This window comes from Lemur catta, chromosome 8, assembly GCF_020740605.2.
Source record: "Lemur catta isolate mLemCat1 chromosome 8, mLemCat1.pri, whole genome shotgun sequence".
Lineage (NCBI taxonomy): Eukaryota > Metazoa > Chordata > Mammalia > Primates > Lemuridae > Lemur > Lemur catta.
This window is the reverse complement of record NC_059135.1, coordinates 65,357,911-65,380,743: the sequence shown is the minus strand read 5'-3', so window position 1 is coordinate 65,380,743 and position 22,833 is coordinate 65,357,911. Positions and strand designations below refer to the sequence as shown.

General features: G+C 39.4%; 2 protein-coding genes across 13 annotated transcripts in view; one reads left to right on the top strand and one right to left on the bottom strand.

Annotated features, from left to right (window-relative positions):
• CCDC148 (coiled-coil domain containing 148) overlaps positions 1–4,416 on the bottom strand; it is a 223,985-nt gene extending 219,569 nt beyond the window's left edge. The window contains exon 1 of one of the 2 annotated variants that reach the window (XM_045559139.1): positions 4,085–4,416. In XM_045559139.1, coding sequence (XP_045415095.1) covers positions 4,085–4,109 — 25 coding nt within the window. In that variant the 5' untranslated portion in view covers positions 4,110–4,416. The remainder of the gene's footprint in view (positions 1–4,084) is intronic. The other variant, XM_045559140.1, reaches the window with a different exon arrangement.
• A 200-nt stretch (positions 4,417–4,616) lies between these two features.
• PKP4 (plakophilin 4) overlaps positions 4,617–22,833 on the top strand; it is a 219,944-nt gene continuing 201,727 nt past the window's right edge. For 6 of the 11 annotated variants that reach the window (XM_045559812.1, XM_045559811.1, XM_045559815.1 and 3 more), the window contains exon 1: positions 4,617–4,882. The gene's annotated coding sequence lies outside the window, so the exon portion shown is untranslated. Of the gene's footprint in view, positions 4,883–5,172; positions 5,983–22,833 lie in introns of those variants that run through there. The other 5 variants (XM_045559809.1, XM_045559807.1, XM_045559804.1 and 2 more) reach the window with 3 other exon arrangements.

The window sequence follows — 22,833 nt, the reverse complement described above, 5'->3', positions numbered from 1 at the left end:
CCAAAATAGCGTATTTTGGAGTGGCATATTGTGGTCCCTTCAGTAGGAACCCAGAAAACATCAGGACCAAGGCAGCTGGTCTCTCTGGCTTACTTCTCTCAATTTCAAATTCCCAGGAAAAGAATCTGATTGGCATCATTACAGGTCAGGGGTCAATGGTTTGCCAAGGATTGGCTACATGGGAGTCAAGTACCCACAGGGGCTGATGCCATACCAGATGCACAATCATGCGTCATGCATGGCTGCTTTCTTCAGGGGCTGTGGATGCAGGTACTAGGAACATGTCTATTACACATACCAGATGTTTGATGCTGTTCTGATTTTATGAAGTTGTTAAATTGTCATGATTATACTGTATTCCAAGAGACAGGGCAACCTAGATGTTTCATATGGAAAAAAAAAAATTAACCTTCATTTAACTTGCTTGGCAAAGCTGAGTTTCAGCTGCTTTCCCTCAGACATTTTATAGCTTTAGCTCTGAACATGATAACTTCGTGCCAAAGCACACACAGCCAGTCCTTCTCACACAGGTCCCCTCCCTCAAACCTGGTAGAGAGAAAAATCCGAGGCCTTTCTCTCTTTGGAGACTAAATGGCAAAACTTCTACTCTGTTCAACATACTTACCTCACTTTTCCACAGCAAACATCTAATCCCATCTTTTTCTAATTACCTCCCAAAATTCTGATTCCAATTTTTCATTGTTGGAAGTCAAGTTCTCTCAAAGACTGAAAAAAAAAAGGACTAACAAACATTGGCTTTTCTTAGTGTGGGAGGCACTTCAGAAATCTAAGGCACTGGGAGGGACACAGTCATGACCATGACATGGATCCTATTCTCTTGAGGAGAAGGCTCACACACAAATAACTACACCATACGACATAGAGTGTTAAGTATAATAATAACATAATAAGGCAGAAATCTCCCTCTCCAGAGGGGGGTAGGGCCAGGAAACTTTCAGAAAAGTCTTTATAGGTAACTATTGGGCTAGACCTCTAAGGCAGGGGAGGATTTTCTCATTCAGAGAATGGGGCTGGGGGTAGGGCACTGCCAATCCTGAAACCACCAGGGAACAATTATTAAAACCTAGTAACCCTCCTCAGGCCTGGTTTATTCCTTCGCTTTCCCTCATTTACCACCTACCTCTGTTTCAACATTCCTCTTCAAAAACAAAACCCAAAAACTATCAGTATCAGCGCGCTTTTTGGAGTTTTTATCTTCACTGCTCCCACTTACTCTGTAGACATCCAAGTGTTATAAGAGAGATGGTGTTTCTTCCTGCTTCCCCTATTCCTTGCTGTCCCTATGTTTCTTAAAGGAATTTACTACTAATCATTATGGGCTACTACAAACATAACAAACATCGGAAAGTTACAAAGTTTTCACAATCTTAAAAGGTTCAGGTTGACTTCTTTCTGAGCTGGCAACAGAAAAGTTCTTTGGCTTTCTGCTGTTTACTTTGTTCTTGAGGGTGGAGTCAGCAAACATCTTCAGTCTTTCTAACCTTGCCCCAGGCCCTACAGGCAGCCTGAGCTGAGGCCCCCTTTCCCAGCCCTACTTCCTAGCACTTTACCCAAGGCGGTTTAAACTTTCCTCTTCTCAAGTACACCATTTGCATTTCTGTGGATCCTCAGGCTGGGTGACAATGGTTTCCATCCCTCACTGGAAATCTGGGATTAGGGCACCGCAATTTGTAAGCAAAAGATACTTTTGTAAGAGAGAACTTAACTGGCAAAATCAGCTAGGATTTTGAAGAGAAGGAGCCACAATCTTCAGAATCATTTCAATTGTAGAAAGGGCCAAAACATTGGGGATAAAAAAGTAGAAGCCTCAAGAAATTCCCTTTAGACTGTTTCTTGGTTAAAGGAAAAGCCAGTAGATAGAGATGGAGGTAGGGGAGAGGGAAGGTGGTTTTACAAAAGGTCAGATATTTGAAAAGCTTAGGAAAAATCTTTGGAGGAGATGCTGTAACATAATCTAAGAGAAAAATTATAATCAATAGAGCAAAATCCCAGTGCAGAGAAGATGGCCTGTGTTTAGGAGCATAAGTAGAGGGTGAGTTAGAAGAGGACTGTGGACACCTATCAGGCAGGACTGAAGAAGGTGAAGATGTGTGAAAATTGAGACTGAGGTTTACATAAGGTGTGGCTCCTCATGGTGGATCCCTCAGTCAAGTGTGAGGCAAAATCATTTGCAGAATTGAAGGAGACCAGGTAAAGTCGGGGCCTGAGGAGGGCAGAAGTAGGACAGGTTTGGGAGAAGTGGCCTGGATAATGTCCTTGGATAAGTATAATATTTGGGATAATCACCTTCCTGATGAGGAAAGGAATTTAGAGAATCAGAAGCAAGTCTGGATAGCATGAGCTTTTAGTGAAATGACATCATTTCTTAACCTTATCCAGCAATGCTTAGTAGTGCAGTAGCAAGTTCAAAAGAAATCTTTCAACTAAATGTAACAATGAAGAAAAAATTAATGTTGAGTGACAACTTATTTCAGGGAACATTATTTATGATGGATTTTAGTAACATTTTAATTATAACAAACATGAAATACACAATATCAAAATGCTCAAACATGTGATCTGAGAAAAAAATTTTTTTAAATGATTATTGGAGTAAAAACAAAGCTTTTTTCCTGTTCTTTCCATGCTAACCTAATGCAAGAAAAAAAGAAATACTCATTTTCTTTCTTTCCATTAGACACAGCCTCCATTCATTCAATGTTATTCAAATTAAAAACCAAATCACTGGTATCTTGTCAGTATATTCAAAAGGAATCTTATTTATAAAAATTTGCATTTTACTTTTTCTATTCTCCTATAAAGAAAAACACACACACACAGAAAGCTAGAAGAGGTCAAAAGCAGCTTATTTCCATGATGGTAAGGCATGAGACAGCACTTTCTGGCTCTGACAATCCCCTTCCAATTCTGAAAATATTTAAAAGGAACATTCATATGTTCACCTGTTTTGTGCCACAGTCCAACCCTACACAATATTGTCAACCAAGTTCAAATTTTACTTCAAATTGTGGGGAGATGTTTTTCCAATCATGGTACCATATTAATATTTCTTATGTGACCTTTTTGTGATCTTCAATTTCAGTAAGATAAAAACCAGTAGCAAAGCATATTACTCAACATAAAATTCAGAATAGTTAAGACATATGTAGCTTGCACACACATTAATTTGTTTCTCTCTACAAAATATTTGTAATTTCCAAAACTCTATCAGGTTTGTCACACAATATGATCACTCCAGTTTGCAGGGCAGTAACATAGTCTTCTTACTAAAGAGATTGGTATAAAAACAGTAAAATCACCAAAAGAAGGAACATCAGACTATCAGTGGTATAGGCTAGACCAAGATCATATTTAAAGGCCTAATATGTTCATGAAACTCTATGTTAGTAGTTGGTATCTAAATATGAAATTCATTGACAAAATAATTGGTATTGACAAACTAGAACAGTGATTTAAAATGAAAGTAGAAAACTCATTATTAAAGCTCAAGATTTTTGTATGTAATGATTCCATTCCTCAGTTCATTTCTTTATCAAATTTAAATATAATCTGGAAAATAGAAAATAAAATCCATTAACTGTAATCTATTTCCTTTACTGTGTTGTGAAATCATCAGATGGCATGAAGGATTGACTCTGTTACCTATATCCTTCTCCAGCCTGTAAACTCTTAGGGGAAAGAATACGCACCTGTCAAGCTCATAGTACAGAATGCACACACAGGGATGTTTAATAAACATCTGACAATGGGAAGATTAGAGGTTTGTTTTGGGAACCAGGGAACACACTACCTTACAGATACCTTAAGTGTTGACCCTTTGCCATCTATTATACTATCTATCAACTTGTTTCCTTACCAAAGTATCATGCAGAGGAAATCCTCTTTTGAGTCTCCTTTGGGAAGGAGTGTCACTGTAAGTTTGAAGACGCAAAAATTTGAGGTAAGATCCACCTCAGGGAAGGGGGAGTGGTTGGGAAGAACAAGCATAAGTATTAAATAGAATTCAGGTGGCTCAGTGACGTCGGGAGGAAGCAGCGATTTAAGGGACAGGGTGCAAACTCACCTGGAGAAGCAGAAGCTGCACACATGTCAAAGGTCAAAGGGCATAGCCTCAGGGGCTCCCCAGACGCAGGAAAAGTGAAACGCCCACTCCTGGGCTCTCACCGTCTAGGGGCTCGGCTGTTCCTGCCTTTGACGCCGGGGACAAACCCTACCATGCACAGTTGGGTTGACAGGAAGGCACAGCAAAACCTGCCTCAGATTTCAGAGCCAGCGCTTGGGACACCCCCTGCACTTCTCTCCTCCACCCCCTCCCGCGCCAGAGACCAGAGACACCTTCATCTTCAGTCGCCACCTTCGCCAGGCCCTCTCGCTCTTAACAGCATCGGTCTCCATGACGACCTGAAACCGCAGTTCCCATTGGCCCGTTCAATATGAGGGCCGGGCCAATGGGGAGGGCCAGCCTTCTCCTTCCGACCAATGGGGCTGGCGGGGAGCAGGTCCGGAGACGGCGGCGTGCTGACGTTCCCGGGAGCCCGGGGCTGGCCGGGCAGGCGGGCTGGCGGCTGGGCGGGCGGCGGCGGCGGCCTCTGGGCAGTAGAGGGGGCTCCGGGGCTGAGTCCGCGTCGACGCCGGCCGCGGAGGCGGCACCATGGGCAAGGGGTAGGGGGCAAGTTGGCCACCGCCGCCGCCGGGGGTGGTGGGAGAGCAGCTCCGGGGGAGGGGGCGGGTGGGGGAGGGAGGGGCGGGCAGCCGCTCGGCCGCGGCACTTTTTTAATTTTTTCGGGTGCCGCAGCGGCGACCCTTCGGCGCCTATGTCCCTGGTCCCTGGAGCGACGACGGCCGCTGCCTAAGCTGGAAAGTAAGTGTGTGGGCTCGCGGGAGGGCGCGGAGACTCCTGCTTACGAGACCCTCGGCCCTCGCTCCCACGCGCCGGAGCCGGGACCTGCCCGCCCGGGGGACGGACGCTTCCCTCCTGTTACTCCGTCCCCACCGCCTCGCGGCCGCCTCGGCTTTCCTGCCCCGCCTCGTGTTCCTGCCCGCACTCGCCTGCCTGCTCCCCTCCCCCCGGCAGGCGCACAAGTTTCACCCTCCATTTGCTTTTCCCGGCGATTACTCTTCCCAGGTCTCCCGTACACGCCGCGCACGACCCCTCCCCACGTTGGGCTTTTTGGATCCAGAGCCCCCAGCCCTGGAACTGAGCGGCGTGCCAAGCTCCAGTGGAAGTCTGCTGGGCTGCTTCCCCGCTCCCGCCCGCCTGGCACGCCGCCCCGCGCCCCCAGCCCCCGGGGCGCCCGCCTTCCCCAGCCCTCCGGGCCGTCTGTCCGCCCCTCCAGCTCCAGATCCTGCATCCTAGTCCTCTTCCCTTCCTCCTGCGCCCCTGCAGCCCGCACCGTCTCGCATTTGCCGCGTAGGTCTTGCACTCCTGCCGGTCCTGCCCACCCCCTCCGTCCAGTGCACCCCTCTCTCCTGGCCGCGTATCCTCACGCTCCACCCCTCCCGGTTCCCCAGCCCCGAGCCTCCCGGCTGCCCTTCTGCGCGGCCGCTTCCTCCTCTCCCTGCTAGGAGTTGAAGCGGAGCTGCAGCACCCCCCTGGCGGATCGAGTGTCCCTGCCCGCCGCTGAGGCTGCCCGGCCCTCTCCCCTTTACCCCTACCGGGGAAGCGAGGGAGTGAGCGGCGGGGCCGGGATTTGGCTGCGTGTTGGCTGAGTGCGACAAACCGCGAGCGCGGGTAGTGGAGGCGCCGCGGCGGCCGTGGCCAGCTCGGGGCGCAGCAGTAGTCAGGTGTGTGTGTCCGGGGGGGACACGCGCTGCCAGCTCCTGGGCTGGCGACAGATTGTGCAGGAATGCGAAGAATGCACCAGGGGCAGAGTCCACACAGCCCGCCGCGGCTGCACTAGCGCCTTCCCGGCCCAACCTCTCGCGGTGCAGCCAGAGGTCACCGAAGCATCTTCGGAGCTGGTGAGCCTCATTCCACTCCTCTCCTCCCATCTCTTCTTTCCATGCGGCAGAGAGGGCGGTGGAGGGGAAGCGCGGTAGTTCTTCTCCAGCTAGCCTTTCGTATGGTTTTTTTGCTGCATTGGTCGTCAGGATCGTGAATTTGGGGCCGATGACAGTGTAGCCAAGGTTACTGATCGTTGCACAAGGCTTTTTGCAAGTTTGGTTTGCAAGGTTTGGATAGTGGCTGGTTTGTACTAGGGTTTTCTGAAAACCTGCAGGGACAGGGGCCCGAAGGTTCTTAGAGTAATGAGCTTGCAGCCAACATATCTTAGTTCTATTAAAAAAAAAAAATGCCTGTTAGTGCTCGTGGACGGGAATGTACTGCGAGAGAGATCTTGAATGCATCACTTTGCTGTCATATGAAGTGTAATTTTTTTCCTCGTCATACTGGGCTGTTTAGACTTCGTATAATACATAATGAATGGAAACAGAGAAGCACTGTTTGGTCAGCGATGGGACAGATAGAACTGTCTGGTACAGTTAAATTCGGGGCGTGTCAGTTACCATTGGAAGTAACAGGGACACCACAATCATGTATATTTGAAGATGTAATTTACTAGTGGAGGTCGCAGTTCTTTGTTACTGAGTTTGACTGAAGAAAACGTAAATGCAGTCCTACAACTTTTAAAGAATGGTATGCATCACATCAATAATGGTTAGTATGCATTTTTGGTCAAATTTTATTTTCCTTAATGCAGAAAAGCAAAATTTTGACAGAAGATGCTTCTCCAGAATTGGGCTTAGATTCTTTTTATTAGAAAAGGGAAAGTAGAAGAATGCTTCTCTTTTTGAATGCAGTATATTGCTGTAGAAGTATCTTCATTTCTGGGGCCTGTGAAACAGTTATGGAAAATGGCAACATGAAAATGAGAACAACCAATATTTGAAATAGGTGTTTCTTGAAGAACATACTATGTGTGCTTTTATTTGACAGTTTGCTTCTGAGGTTGCATTTACAATTAGCCTCTCTGCACCTGGTTATTTTGTATCAGGTTCAGTAAAATAATAAGTCAGCTGTCCAGCCAATCAGCTGTCTTCCAACACCTACTTTGTGTGGATCAAGGGCACTGAAAAGTATAAGATGAGAGCCATTAGGACCCCAAGGAATGGGGGAAAAATAGGAAAAAATACTCTGCACTCATAAAGGTTGTATCTTTTGGTTGCCACGTTGTTTTTCAAGTATGTCCGTAATCAATGAATCTTATAACTTAGAGGTTTAATTTATGTCCAGTAACACAGTGGAGGATATTGGGGGAGGTGCTTGTAAGTGCCAGTGGGAAAACTTTTATTATGTAACAATATCATATTACAGCAGAGTTTAACATGCTGTCAGGATTAGAAGATAAAAGCAAATTTGTTTCTCTGCTGTATTAGAAATTGGAAATCTTGTTCAAATATATAGATATTATACACATGATTAGCTGTGCAAATAGTTTTGCCTGTAACAAGTAAAGGTAGACTTTCAATTAGAAATACATTATTTGTTATAGATACTCGAAGAGAGGAAATGTTTTAACTGGTGATTCTTCACAATTGAAAATAACAAACTGTGTTTTGACCAAACACATTCCTTCCCCACCCCCTACTATTATGTAAGGAGAGGGTGCTGCATTTGGTGTCTTATTTATTACACTGAAGAGTCTAAGTTGGGGAAATCAAGTATCCAATTATCTTAATTTTTACCTATACTGTGTTTGGAGGGAGATAGGGGAGCAGAGGTAGTGGTGGAAAGTATAAGAAAAGGAAGAAGAAAGTAAAGGCAGCTGATATTTAACCACACACAAAAAATCATATACATTATTGCTGCATTTGCAAGCTGAATAAATCAAATCTAATTCTGTGAATAGTTTTTACATAATATGAGTTTAAGGAAACTACTACTAAATTCAGTTTAATAAAAACTTTAGCAATTGTATGACCTTGAGTATTTGGATTAGGTCTGTATTAAATCAGAATTGCAGTTTTCTTTCTTTTCTGGTCTGTACAAATAAGCAAGTAAATATAACATAGAAATTTGAAATTCTCTTAATTTTTAAAAATCCAATTGTTGCCAACTTTTGAACTGAATAATTTCCATGCTGTTAGCCAGGGATTGATTTAAATAAAGAATTTGAATACCCTGGGTGATGCCAACCATCTGGTAAGTCTAGTCCCTTACCCGATTCCTTTGAAATATTAAGATATTTTGAGAATGTTCTGTAATCTGTTGTCCCCTCACCCCCTGTATTTCAATCAAGAGGTAACTTCCTAGCTTAATTCTTCAATGACCATCATATCTTCATTCTTAATTGGAAGATAAAGTAGAGATTATTATAGGGTTATTTTGGGATATAAAAATCCATGGAATTGTGTGTCCTTTTGGGAAGTTGCCTTCATACCTTCAGTGTACTAAGAAAAAATCACTCCTTCAGTGTTAAATGGTTCTGTAGTGCCCTTCCTGTGCTGAAGGGGGAAGAAGAATCTGAAACATAACACCACTGGGCTAGGTATATTTGGAGAATTAAATAAATATTTCACAGCCAGACTGTAACTACAAATAGCTGCAAACAGAGAGAGAAGGGAAGGAAAACTTTTAAGATACATGGATGTAAGGCTTCATATACTGCTAGGAAGTGATGGTAGCAGTCAGCAGGTCAGTTTGATGCCCAGTGGTAAGAAATAACAGGGTTCTTTCAGGGTAAGCGAATCAGGCCTAAGTTGACAAGAGCAATAATTCATGTACTTGGCTGGTTTCAGTCAAGAAGTTGTACAACATTCAGGTGTTTCTCACATTCTCATTTTAATAATTCAGTGAAATTATCTTCATTTTGGCGGTGCTGTGTTTCCATTTCTAAATTGGAGATGTTACATGATGGTGCTCTTCACTTAAACATAGAAATGTTGCAGACATTCCATTTGCCATTGGCCTAAGTTGTTTTTTCTTTTCATATTTTAGATTTACTTTTATTTGATATACCAATAAATGTTGGCTACATCGCTGATCATTTTATTATTCATAGTCTTGATAACATTATAGTTTATTATGACTCACATAATGATTCATGGCAGCTGATAAAATGACATTAGACATTAGATTGTGAAATTTTATTGCTATAAAATGCATAAATTAAAATATGGACGTGTCTGAATTATTTTAAGTCTTGTCATTGTGAAGCATTTTTTATGAACCAAATAATGTCTTATGATTGGGTGGGTGCCACTCCCTGTGGCAAATAGTGAATAATATAGGCCTCACAAAGTCCAGAACTCACGATGAAGAGTGGAAAGGAGGGGGCCAGGGGAACCGGTAACCCTCTTTCCTGAACATCTGAGGTGTGTTTGACTTCTACAGATATTCTCTGTATTAAATATAAATTTAGTGATCTGCAAATATCCCATTCTTCACTGATCTGGTCCCCTCACTCCCCCTCGCCCACCACACCACCATCACCACATCCATCTGTGTGGAGAGGCAGAGAAAGCCCCTTTTCAGTGGCCTGAGGCCACTTACATAAAATATAGATGCTGGTGGCTGCTGTTGCAGGTTGAATTTAGAAAAGGTGTGGGTTTTGTCATAAAAGTGATATTATATATGAAAGTTAGGTAAAACACATATTTGAAGTGGAACTATCAGGGTATTATGCAGCCTTATGGGGCCTGGCCCAGAACTTTGGAAACACTAGCTAGGTGGTATGTTTTCATATGTTTTCAAGGTCTTACTGTCTACCTCCACTCCAGTCCAAAATTAATTATGGTACTTTAGCCCAGGGAAAGTCCTTGAAGTTCCGCCTTCATACTGAGTGAGGCTCATGAGAAGTGTCGTAAGGTAGTGAGGTGTCATGATTGGCAGGCTTACTGTCAAGGTTCAGTTCTGGCACTGCAACTTGCTAGCTGCATAACTTAGCAAGTTATATAATCACTTTGCATCTCATTTTGTTCATCTGTAAAATGGAATGATGAAAGAACCCACCTTATATAGTTGTTGTGAGGATTAAATGAGTTAATACATGTAAAGCACTTACAACAGGACCTGGCTGAGGGCCAACACTTAATACTTGTAAGAATGACTTAACTTGTAGTGCTTTATGATGCTTTCTGCAGCATCTGCTATGTCCCAGGCAAATTGTTGGCTTGCTTTCTGTGGGATTAGTCAAAATGATTATGAATTTAAACAGGATATTTCAGGGAAGAAATAAACTACTGAAGAAAAACAAGAGTTTGCAAAACATTGTAAGGAAGAGAATCCAGCAAAATAATTAAGGGGCTTTTTAAATAGGGAAGCTATATCTTCTTGTGATAGGAAATACTTAGACGTTAAACATTACTAAACAACAAGTATAGGAGATTTGGGTAAACACACCTTAATAAAGTGTTGTATTTAGAAGGTGAAGACTGGTATTACATTGCAAGAGACAGAAACATTTGCAAAATGTACCTTCTAAATATGTGTACAACTATTGCATTTATAACTCTACAGTAGTCATTTTATACAATGTCTTTGCTAGTCAATACGTTAATAAAGTGTTAGAAAGTGTTACTCATTTAACATCATTTGCCCAAAAATGCAGCTTGTAGATTAACTCTTTCTGTCTGAAATTAATCACACTAAAAAAAAAAAGAATATTTAGGCTGGACAAGGTGGCTCATGCCTGTAATCCTAGCACTCTGGGAGGCCAAGGTGGGAGGACTGCTTGAGCTCAGGAGTTCAAGACCAGTCTGAGCAAGAGTGAGACCCCGTCACTACTAAAAATAGGAAAATTAACCAGGCATCAGGGCACTCACCTGGAGTCCCAGCTACTTGGGAGGCTGAGGCAGAAGGATCACTTGAGCCCAGGAGTTTGAGGTTTCAGTGAGCTATCATGATGCTACTGCACTCTATCCAAGGCAAAGAACAATACTCTGTCTCAAGAAAAAAGAATATTTGAACTTGGCAAGAAACTGCCAAAGTGAGAAAGACTAGAAAAGAGGAAGGAGGTTTGGAAGATAGTTGATGTAAACCAACAGTGGTCGAATAGATACCAAGAGGCTCTAGTTCTAGTTCTGGCTTTGCCACAAGGCAGGTGTGTGTCCCATGAGCAACTCATTTAACTCCTCTGGGCTTTAGTTTTCTTTATAAAATGAGGGAGTTGGACTAGATGCTCTCTAGAGCCTTTCTAGTACTTATATTTCACAACTCTTAGAACATCAAGCTGTTACATTTTTTCCTCAGCAAGAAAATACTGTCTTCTCAAGGTTTTATTACAATTTGCCCTCTGAGATAAGGGGTGAAAATTAAAGTTGTGTACCAGAAATTCTCAGCTCCTGAAAATATAAGTGCTGCAGCCAAACGCATAACCCCCTTCCTGGCTGAGTCAGTGGCTCCATCTCTGTTGTGCGATAGTGGTGTGAAGTATTCAAGGAGTGAGTATCCTTTGGTCTTCTCAAGGCAGCAGCTAGCAGGAGCTGAGCGCTGAGCTCTCATGATGCTGCACATCTCACAGTTTGTCACAGTCCTGCCCTCTGTGGGGCTCATTTGTTAACAACCAGTTCCCTGGGCACACTGTGGTTGAGACTAAACTTTCCAGAAGTTGGATAAAGCAAAAGAGGGTTTAGGCTGGTAGTTAGAAGGGATTGGTCTTGTTAAAATGAGAAAGACCCACTTCTCATTTGGTCAAATGATTTGATTTTTCCTCAAAGAAATTAAACAACTGACAGTTTTTCCTCTGAAAACATATTTTGTATAAATGCTTTATGTTCATAGGAATTAACCGATCCATATCTCATTATAGAATATGGGTACTTTTCATTCAACTCTAATATTTTTACGTAGAGACAATCTACCAGTGTTCAGAAATTGTGGATTTCAATAGGATGATTTTTTTTTTTTTTTTTAAGAGACAGGTTCTCACTCTGTCACTCAGGCTGGAGTGTAATAATCATAGATCACTGCAGCCTTGAACTCCTGGGCTCAAACAATCCTCCCGCCTCAACCACCCAAGTAGCTGGGGTTACAAGGTGTGGGCCACCACACCCAGCCCAACAGAATGATTTTTTTACTTGGATTTGTGCCCCTTAAAAAAAATTAAAGAGAGTTTCTCTTAGATCCTGGTCTCTCCAAAAAAGGGGAGAAAAAAATCCCTATAGAGCTTTAATTTGTATACATCCATAAAACAGCAGATTAAAAATATTGAGGTTCACTGTTTCCCTTTGCTAATGCAATAAGTACATTATTTTCAAAGGGTAGAATCAATTATACTACTAATGTATGGAATATTAAATGAATTAGTGTCACAATCAGCATAAACACTTCAACAGACTCTTCAGTTTCCATACCTTCACGAGAATCATAAATGCTCATGTAAAACCAGTAATAACCACTTTGCAACAAAGTGATCATGTATCCTAGACTAAGTGGGAAACAAGGACTGATTAATGTAGTTAGAAGTAACTTCTTATTCCAGAGTACCAGCAGGGGTGCAGGTGAGGGGACTGTAGACAATTCGGGCTTTAGGTATTTGTTGGAGCCCTACCCCATGTGAAGTATTGTGCTCTATTTTTAGATACTTCTTACTTAAAAAGATGCTAAAATTTCTTATTTGAAATGATTAATTTTAGTTCGTTTCAGCCAACTTTCATTAGTCCTACTTTATATCAGACTCTGTGCTAGGCCTCATGGCCAAAAAGATGACTTCCCCCAGGGACTTTTACAGCCTGTGTTGAATTTAGTAATGGGAGTCTCCGTCTTTAGGAAATCCGTGATAAATTTTACAGTCTGGTTGGGAAAGATAAGACACATGAGGTGGAGAAGATTGTCCTACAAGTCTTAGTATATAAATAAACATGTAAAATTATTCTATAAGTATTAAGGATAGCTGTAAAATGACTAGGTTTTAGCTCATAGTACTACTTGCCTATGTGTTTACTTGATAAATTACCCAAATCTAGATACAGATGCGTTAATCACTTATTGGCTTTCTTTGGAAAAAGCCTGCATCTGAAAAGGTGCTCACTACCAAAGATAAGGTAGTAATTTCAAAACAGGTTTTAATCATGAACTTGATTATATTGGTTTTATCTCTTGAAACACTTTCCTATATAGCCTATGTGAAATAATCATAATAAAAATATATTCCTCATGAGGAACCATAATTTATGCCTTACCACTTGCCATTTTAGTAAGTTCTTGTATTTTCATCCAGAAGTACTTTAGTTTATTGTGTTTTGTGCTTTCCTTTTATTATGTAATTTTTGTGCCTTTATAAGTCCAAACTTATTATTGAAAATATTCCTTCCTATGGTTATGAAAATCTCTTCTGACATCTGCTAGAATAAATGGACTCATTGAATCTTACCTTGAATCTCAGACTGATGCACTGATGGGAATTTTTCACTTATTGTCAATTTGTCAATGACTGCATAAGCAGCAAAGTCAGTTTAAAAAAGAAAAGCACCAAATAAGGAATCAGAAAATCCAACTGGACTGTCACAAGAATTGCTATTATTTTGAGACTTGTGATAAACAACTCAGCTTTTAAAGTTCCAACTCAGATTGTCAATAGATTAAAAGTGTCAGTCTGAAATCTTCAGATAGTATATTGGCAAGTGTCAATCTTCCAAAATGTTCGGAACTCTGAATAAAATTTTCCATTGAAGCAACGTAAATCCATTAATCTGCTGTCCTACGGTGTAACAGCAGTATATCAGTTTCATGGGAAAATGTTTCTCCTTCTCCTCTGAGCTATTCAACAGCAGGGACTTTGTCTTTCTGCGTGACTTAATCTTGACCCATAGTGATTCTAGTTATCTTAAATGAATGAATGAGTTTTGAATTTCAGTTCTGCAGCACATTCACATATTACCCTTGGATAATCTTCTCTCTGCTTATACCCATCCTACGTCCTTTTGTAAACTGCCTTTGTAAACTGGTCTGAGACCCTCAATACCATTTATCATGCATGTTTCAATGAAAAAACCTCATTTAGCCTTTTAAAAAAATTGCCTTTGTAATACAACTTGCTAGATAAATAATTCATTATATCAAATTCCGTAGGAAAGACATTAATTAGATTTAAAACAGATTGATTCATATTCATTTTAACCTATATTGCCTGGATTATAACCATAATGAAGTGAGATTCATAATGTTCTTTCTCAAACTATTAATAAGTAGCCATCAAGCACCAAGACTAACTTGACCAGGCTTTGAAAGGGTGACATTGAGCAAACTTTCTATCTCCTTTCCTCTTGGGAATTCGTAATACCCTTTGTATACTCAGCTGAAGAGTTGAAGACAAAAGTAGATATAATTTAAAGCACATGAAGTTTTTCAAAGGAGAAATGTTACTAAAATGCTAAGAATATCATTAGTATAATACTATAAAATTATACACTTTTTTGTGGGGGGACAGAGTCTCTCTCTGTCACCCGGGCTAGAGTGCTGTGACATCAGTCTAGCTCACAGCAACCTCAAACTCTTGGGCTCAAGCAATCCTCCTACCTCAGCCTCCCAAGTAGCTGGGAGCATACCACACCGAGCTAATTTTTTCTATTTTTAGTAGAGGTAGGGTCTCACTCTTGCTCAGGCTGGTCTTGAACTCCTCAGCTCCAGTGATCCTCCTGCCTTGGCCTCCCTGAGTACTAGGATTACAGGCATGAGCCACTCACTGCACCCAGCCAAAATTACATAAATGTTAAGAGTAATAAAACAGGAAATTTCGTAGCATGTTTTGACCTAATAGGTACAGTAAACTTTTGTTTGGTTTTCTACTGTAGATAGAAATATTCTTACACATTTTCTGGTCCCTTCCCCAACCTCAGATAATCACTGTGATAGAATTTGAGTAAATTATAATTTTTAAGTTAATTTTTTATGTGAAATAATTGTGAATTCACATGCAGTTGTAAGAAATAATGCCTATAGATCTTGCATACCCTTTACCTAGTTTTCCCCAATGGTAAGACCTTGCAAAACTGTAGTACAATGTCACAATCATGATATTGACATTGATATGATCAAGATACAGAACATTTCCAGCACCACAAGTATCACTCATGTTGGTCTTTTACAGCCATGCTCCCACATCTCTGCTACCCTCACCCCCTCCTAAATCCCTGGTAACCATTAATTGTCCTTTGTTTCTATAATTGTGTCATTTTTAAAATGTTATATAAATAGAATTACACAGAATGTAATTTTGGATTTTCCCCCCATAGCATTATTCTGTATCCCAGGTTGCTACATGTGTCAATAGTCTGTTCTGTTTTATTACTGAGTAGCATTCCATAATGTGAAGGTACCACAGTTTATTTAACCATTCACCTGTTATTTCTAACATAGCTATTACAAATAGAGCTGCTATTAATAATGTATGTACAGGTTTTTGTGTTACTGTAAGTTTACATTTCGCTGGGGAAAATGCCCAGGAATGCAGTTTCTGCATTAAATTATGATTTTTAAAGCTTTCTTTTTAAATTATGTACTGAATTACATGAGACCTCAGTAATTTAGCCATTATTATTGAAGTGTTGGTGAGTTAAAAGTCTTTGAAAGTTAGATTTATACCTTTGATAAATTACAAAAACATGTCTATAGAATCAAGTCTTCTATCTTTTGTTACTGTCTTACAAATACTGCTTCCTACGAGTTTACCTTATTTTTAGCAAAACTCCATCATTGATTTTAAGTAGAATTCATGAAGTTGCTATGTGGCTTAACTTCAGAATTTGTTTGGTTCTGTTATATTTTGTTTTGTTTTAGATAGCAGGTATATTTAATTTCCTATAACAATATTATATTTTAAAATATGGTCATTAATGTTGGCTCTTTTAGAATTTCACCTGTCCATGACCGTAGATAGTATTATTGCAAAAAGTTTATTGTGCACAATGCTAACAGGCAAAGTGGAGATGTAAAATGAAGACAGTATCCTCCTATGTGATTGGAATAATTCATTTGTCAGGTTGAAGCCAACAAACATATCTGATATTTCTAAAGGCAAGGACTCTTCTTTCCTAGAAGAAAAGACATTTCTGAATCAACTTTTGAAAGTGATTTTCTCACATGTCCCCCACCGTACCCCTATTTTGTATGATTATTTGGTGTATGCCTTCTGCCAGAGAAAATTGTTGAAATTGAATCTGGTCTAAATAAAGTCTTCATGATTGATAATTTGATATTAATGTCTTTTCTACCTTGAATGTCAAACATGCTTATTTTCATAGTTTAAAATACCATCAGATTATTTAACTAATTTTGCACTTTGTTCTGTGTTACTTATGCTCATTCTAATATTTTTATTATCAATATTTCAGTCATCTGAAATCACAGCTAAGATAAATGTTGCCTCTACAATCAATCCTAAAATATAGGTGTATAACAACATTCTTTTTTAATATGGTGTTTTTAAGGATTTATCTTTTTTCTATATTTGAATGATATATATAACCTTAGTGCTCCTTAATTTCACAGAAATATGATCTTTCCAATAAGTTGTATATTTCCTGAAGGCTTTTCTGTAGGTACCTAGTATGTCCTCATTGACGTGTTGAGCCCTTGTTTTCCTTCTTCAAGGTCTAACTCAATGATTCCTCCTTAGCGAAGCCTTTCCTGGCCCTTCTCTCCACCCACTCCACATTTAAACCTTCCCGCCTGTGCTTGTCCGCCCTTTGCACATAACTCTGCTATGAGCACTTGCCACATTGTGAGTTGTTGCTGTGTCTGTTTCCTGGCTGTGTTGTGAGAGCCCTGCCTGGGTTAGAACTGTGTCCAGCCATCATTGTAATTCTCTCATCTAGCAATATTCCTGGCGTACAGTAAGCACCAGATGCTTGCTTTGAGTGAATGAATAATTAAATGCTTTGTTTACAACTTTAGTTGTTCCTCTCTCCTCTAACCTTCAATGACTCCCCATTGCTTATAGGATCACATTCAGACTCCTTAGCCACCTACCATTTAAGGCCCTTCTCAATCAAACCCTAATTACTCTCCTTCCTGAACCTTCCATATCAGCAGGACTAGTCTGTACTCACTATTCCCTGCCTCCCCCAATTCTGTCCAAATCTTTGTAGACCCTTCAAGACCTAGTTCAAATCCGTCCTTCTGTGTGTATCCTTCTCAAACCACTCTGGCCAACAGTGATCTCTCCTTTTCCAAATGTCTTTACTTGTTCTCTGGTTTTTAATGATAAACTCACCATGGTGGCTTTCTGTTGTATCGAACTTTAAAATTGTTATGGTTAACTTTTGTTTATTTCCTTCAAGTAGATTGCTTTCTTGAGGAAAGGGTCTTTGTCTTGTACATTGTCTATCTCAATTGACACATTTCATGTTGTGGTCACTCAAGAAGTGAGATTGTATCTGTTGGTGATGTTAGAGGGCAAGGTCAATACCTATTTCAAGCATGTTGAGATGTACTCTAAAAAGTGCTCTCTCCTGTGTCTTGCACTCAGTATTTATTTGCTCAGCACTTATTATGTGTCAGTCTTTGGTATATGTTATTCAGATTTTTTGGAGACTTCATATGTCGAATAAGCTGTATTAAGGTGGGTTTTGCTTCTCTAAGTTGTCTTTTATTTGTATATAGTACTATCCTGTATTGAAAAGAGTAAAAACTGTGGCTGAGAAAACAAAATTTTATTTCTTGAAGTTTTTGTTTTAACAATGAAAAGATTATATGTTTCTGAAGCTACAGAGTTGCGATGTTCAGCATGGTAACCACTGGCCTGTGGGCTATTTAAATAAATTCAGTTTCTTATTCATACTAGCTAGATTTTAAAAGGTGAATAGCCACATATGACAAGTGGCTATAGTAATAGGTAGATACAGAGCATCTTTGTCATTGTGGAAAGTTCCATTGGAACTCATATAGAGGGTACCTGGGGCTAGTTATAAATAAAATAATAAAATTGTAGATGTTTAAGCAAAATAACATAGCTTTATGGTTCCAAAGCACTTATATTAATATTTATTTATTTAATATAATAACTGTGAAATAGATGGTATGCTACCTTTCACAAAGAAGTTATAATTGAGAGAATTGCAGTGAGGGATAAAAAGAGTTGGTAACTCTTAAAGGATATTGAAATATACTGTAAGTTCAGTTTCTGGTTCAGTCCTCCATACTGAAACAAACTATTTAGCAGTAAAAGGGGTAAATCTTGTTTTTTAAATACTCACATCACTTCTGATACCAAATATGTGGGGTTTTCCCTCATATTAGGCATCTCCAACTCTCCAGACACCAACTGGATGTCCTACAATTCAATTCTGACACTAACTGCATCAAAAAGACACTCATCACTGTGGGAGATTCCAAGGGTCTTAGAAGTTCCTGTGTCAGGAATCAGGGACTAAACAAATATTGTAACAAAAGATGCACCTATCACCTCTGGCAGTCAGAAAGTTATAAGGGTTTTAGAAGATACATACCAGGAACAGGGGACAGAGACCAACTATATATATTTCTTAATATCAAGCAAGTTGTATTTGATTAATGAATTGTGGAGAAACTATTTGATGTATAAGAATGTGCGACATTATTCTTACCTTTACTTAAAATCTCATCAAGGTTTTTAAAAAATTTCTATTCGGCGTATCTTTTGATCCTTTCAGTGGGATTCAGTGAATTCTAGTTAATAGCCATTGATTTCTGAGGCCCAGCACCAGGTGTGGAGAGGGATGCAGAAATGAACATGGCCTAGTCCCTTTGTTTCTAATGCCCTGAGTATTATAATATCTTAGAAGTGATATTATAATAGCAAGTAAGCCTCAGAGGTCACAGAAATGTCATTACTGGTTACAGAAAGACTTGATTGTCTTCATTTATGTAGCAACTTCAAGTCTGCCAAAGTCTTTTACTTTCCTTCACTTTACCTACAGGCTCAAACCTTTAGGGGCAGCAAAGGTATAAAAGGTCTGTGATTCTGGGGATGAAAGAAGGAAAGCAATTGTTCTGAACATCTTTTGATTTGTAGTTTTGCTTCAGAAATTAAAATGAAAAACTGCCTGGTACACATACAAATTTTGTTATGCAGAGTAAGATAATCCACATAAGAAATATGATTCATTTAGCATGTAGGATATTATCTTGCTTCATAACCACAGGAAGATCAAAGCAGAGTCCTCTCCCTCCTTTAATTTTTTTCTCCTTCTCCTGTAAGTTGCAAAAATGTTATCTGATTTTAAAATTTCCATAAACTAGCTTTAAAACACAAAATATGCTAAGATACAATTTGAATTACTTTAAATGGATATATTTTAACATTTCGTGCTTACAACATTTACCAGAAGACAGAAATCTATGCCATAACCTATAGTCTTAGTTTTACTGCTTTTAAAAAATTAGGCGATTGGTCCTTCTAATAGGGAAAGTATAGGCTGTAATGAGTGTGCAGGTCCTTTCCCTTACTCTATGTAACTCAATTTGGTGGTAAAGACAGTAGAACTGATATGATCAGCCTGAAGATAGTTTTTTATTCTACTTTTAAAAATTCATTTTATTCTTGACTTTTTAAATTTTTTAATTGACAGATAAAATTATATTTATTTATTGTATACAGTATGAGCTTTTGAAGTATGATATGTACAAATAATGGAATAGTTGAATCTAGCTAATTAACAAATGCATTATTTCACAGTTATCATTTGTGTGGTGAGAACACTTAACAACCACTCTTAGCATTTTTCAAGAATATGATATTAACTATAGTCACCATGCTATACAATAGATTTCTTGAACTTACTGCTCCAATCTAACTGTAATTATATAACCTTTAACCAAAATCTTTCCATTGATTCATTTTAATTTTCACCTTTGTACTGAACTGGTTAGAGCTTTTTGGAGCTGAAAAAGGGCTGAGGAAGAATGCGTTTTCACTTTGTACCTCTTAGAAATCATTTCATGAGATATATTTAAATTTTTGGTCATGTATGGGATAAAATAATTTAGGCAAGTTTAATTTTTCAATAATCAGAAGTGTTTAAATGCCTTTGTTAAGTTTAATGGGGTATCTAAAAAAGAAATTACTTTTCAATGAGTAGTTCTTTTCTTTGAAATAATGCTTAGTTCAATAAATGGCAGTTAACAGAAGAAAGAAATTGTCCTGATTTTGTAACTATGAATGAGATTGAAGAAATATTAAAACAGGCATTCACTGATATTTAGGTTGGATGCTACTGCTTATGTCAAATCAACTAGAAGAAGAGATGAATCTTACTTCAGTATGTCTTCTCTCATATGTGTGATGAGCCTCTGTTACTGCAGTGATATGCACAATTTGAAATAAAGCACAATCCTTCATGTCAGCACTTGAAGGCTTTTTTTGACAGTGAGCAAAATGTTATACATTTCAGTGTGAATAGCTCTCATGATCCAGAAAATACTAGCAGACAATTTAATTGTTCTTGACTATAAAAATTAAATCTGATACTAAATTTAATCCAGGAATCTATTCATGTCGGGTTTTCTCCCCATTTTAAAGGAAAATCAAATTTGCATGCCTAAGCATCTACATTGATGTAACATTCAGAAGAAAATTCATGCTAAGTGATTTATAACCCATCCTCCTTACTCCCTGATGTCCATTAATTCTGTTCTTTGGCTTTCCTTACTCCATCCATGACCATGCTCAAGTCTTTTCTATCTTAAAAATATTTTTTCCGTCCAAACCCTGGCTTGGACCATGATTCTCTCTCTACTTCCCCTGCCCCTCCCTGAGAGATTCCTCTGTCCATAGAATCTATCCATAGTACTTGTTAAGGAGGGTCTTAGGCTGGTGGCCCAGCTGAAGCGTGGGACCAGTGTTTTAAAGCAACAAGCATGCTGTTTTTAACTGAGAGTGTTCATAAAATGCAGTACTGACAGAAATTCCAACTTGCAATTCCGTTGCTCTAAGAAAGACAGGGATTTTTGTCCTTCTCTCAGCAGTTTAAGGCTTTTGTTCCATAAAAGAGATGGGAGAGAAGGATCCTGTCTGGATTTCTTGCCTTCCCACATTGGCTGCTGTTCCCCTCCCCCAGGCCATCATGAAGTGAGGCATTCTCAGGACTCTGGCCAGTTTTTATTATTATTAGTTCATTAAATATGAAATGCCCAATTTCAAATCTAAAATAGTTTATTATATCTCAAAAAAGAAGCGGTGCAATTAATCAAAGTATGCACCTAAACTGTCGACACGATTTTGCTATCTTAACATAGCTTGTTTAGGCCAGCAGCAAAGAACCCTGGAGAGTGAGTGGCAATGAGATCGCGAAAGGTGTTTCCACAGCTTATTGAGAATTGAATATTTTTCTTTGCAAGAAGTGGTCCAAGGCCTGAAAGAAGTGGTAGTCAGTTGGTGCAAGGTCTGGTTAATATAGTGGATGACAAAGAGTTTCCAAGTCCAGCCTCTAGTTTGAGCAGGGTTGTTTTTTGTGACATGTGGTCTTGCAAGAGGATTAGCCTGCCTCTGTTGACCAGTGTCAGCTGCTTAATCGCAAGCATTCTCATGATTTTGTCCAGTTGGTTGCAGTAGACATATCCTATAATCGATTAACCAGGTTTCATGAAGCTGCAGTGCACAATATGAGCACTGGACTACCAAACTGACACCATTAGCTTCTTTTGATGAATATTTGGTTTTAGACTGTTTCAGCACTTCTTCTTTATCTAACCATTGTGCCAAACACTTGGCTATTGTCAAAAAGAATCCATTTTTCATCACATGTAACGAACGATACGGTGTAGAAATGGTTTGCCTTTCTGTAGCGACAGCAAAGAAAGGCAAGCTTCCTGATCATTTCTCTGCTGATATTCATTTAATTCATTCAGAATCCATCTATCCAGCTTCTTTACCTTGCTGATTTCTTTCAAATGGTCCAATATTGTTGGAATAGTAATGTCAAACGTTGCTCCTAATTGACATGTACGTTGAGATGGATTCGCTTCCACTACAGCTTTCAGCTCATCATTATCCCCCTTGGTGTCAGGTCACCCACATGGCTCATTTTCAATAATAAAGCCACCAGAATGGAACTTCTCAAACCATTGATGTACTACTGTGCATTCATTAGCCACATCCTTCCCAAACATTTTGTCGCTATTTTGAGCTGTCTGCGCAGCATTGGTTCCACGATGGAACTCATATTAAAAAAAATAACATGAATTTTTTTACTTACCCATAGTTTCACAAAAATTGCTCCAAGAAAAAAAGTTTGAAAGATAATCACAAGCCAAAACATGCATTTGAAAGAATGAGTAGGTACCTTTACAATAATAAAAAAAAAACCTAAGAAGTGTCCAGGTGAAATGACAGAGATATCAACTGTCAAACTTAGTACTTGAGGAAATTGGACATTCCATATTTAATAACCCATATAACATCTGGGGAGGTCCCTGTAGAAGAGTCTTCAAGTTGGTATGAATTCACCTCCTGTCTGTGGCCCTATGAGGATCTATATTTTCTTGCTTGCCCACGTTCGGCATTTACAAATTTGCTAAAAATTTTAACTCAATTCTTCTTACCAGCATCATCTGTCCTAGGTAAGCAGATCCTACCTTGGAGGTTCTTCCCTTTCCTTAGATTTCAGGTTAGTTGGGTATACTGAGACTTTAACTCTCTGATGGGTTAAAGAAAATTACGAATTGGTAGATTGATTGGGTGGTATTTTTCGTTCTTGTTATCATCAGGGTAGGATCTCTGCTTTTTCATCCTTTCTACCAGAAGAAGCTCATCATTCCTTTTGAAATGCCAAGAACCCCTGGTCCCACTTTTAAAATCCTTTTATTAGAGCTTTTTTACTTTTTGATAACTTATGTGCTGTCTCCTCACTAAATTGTAGACTTAACCATCACGAAACTGACTTTATTCATTTTTTTGT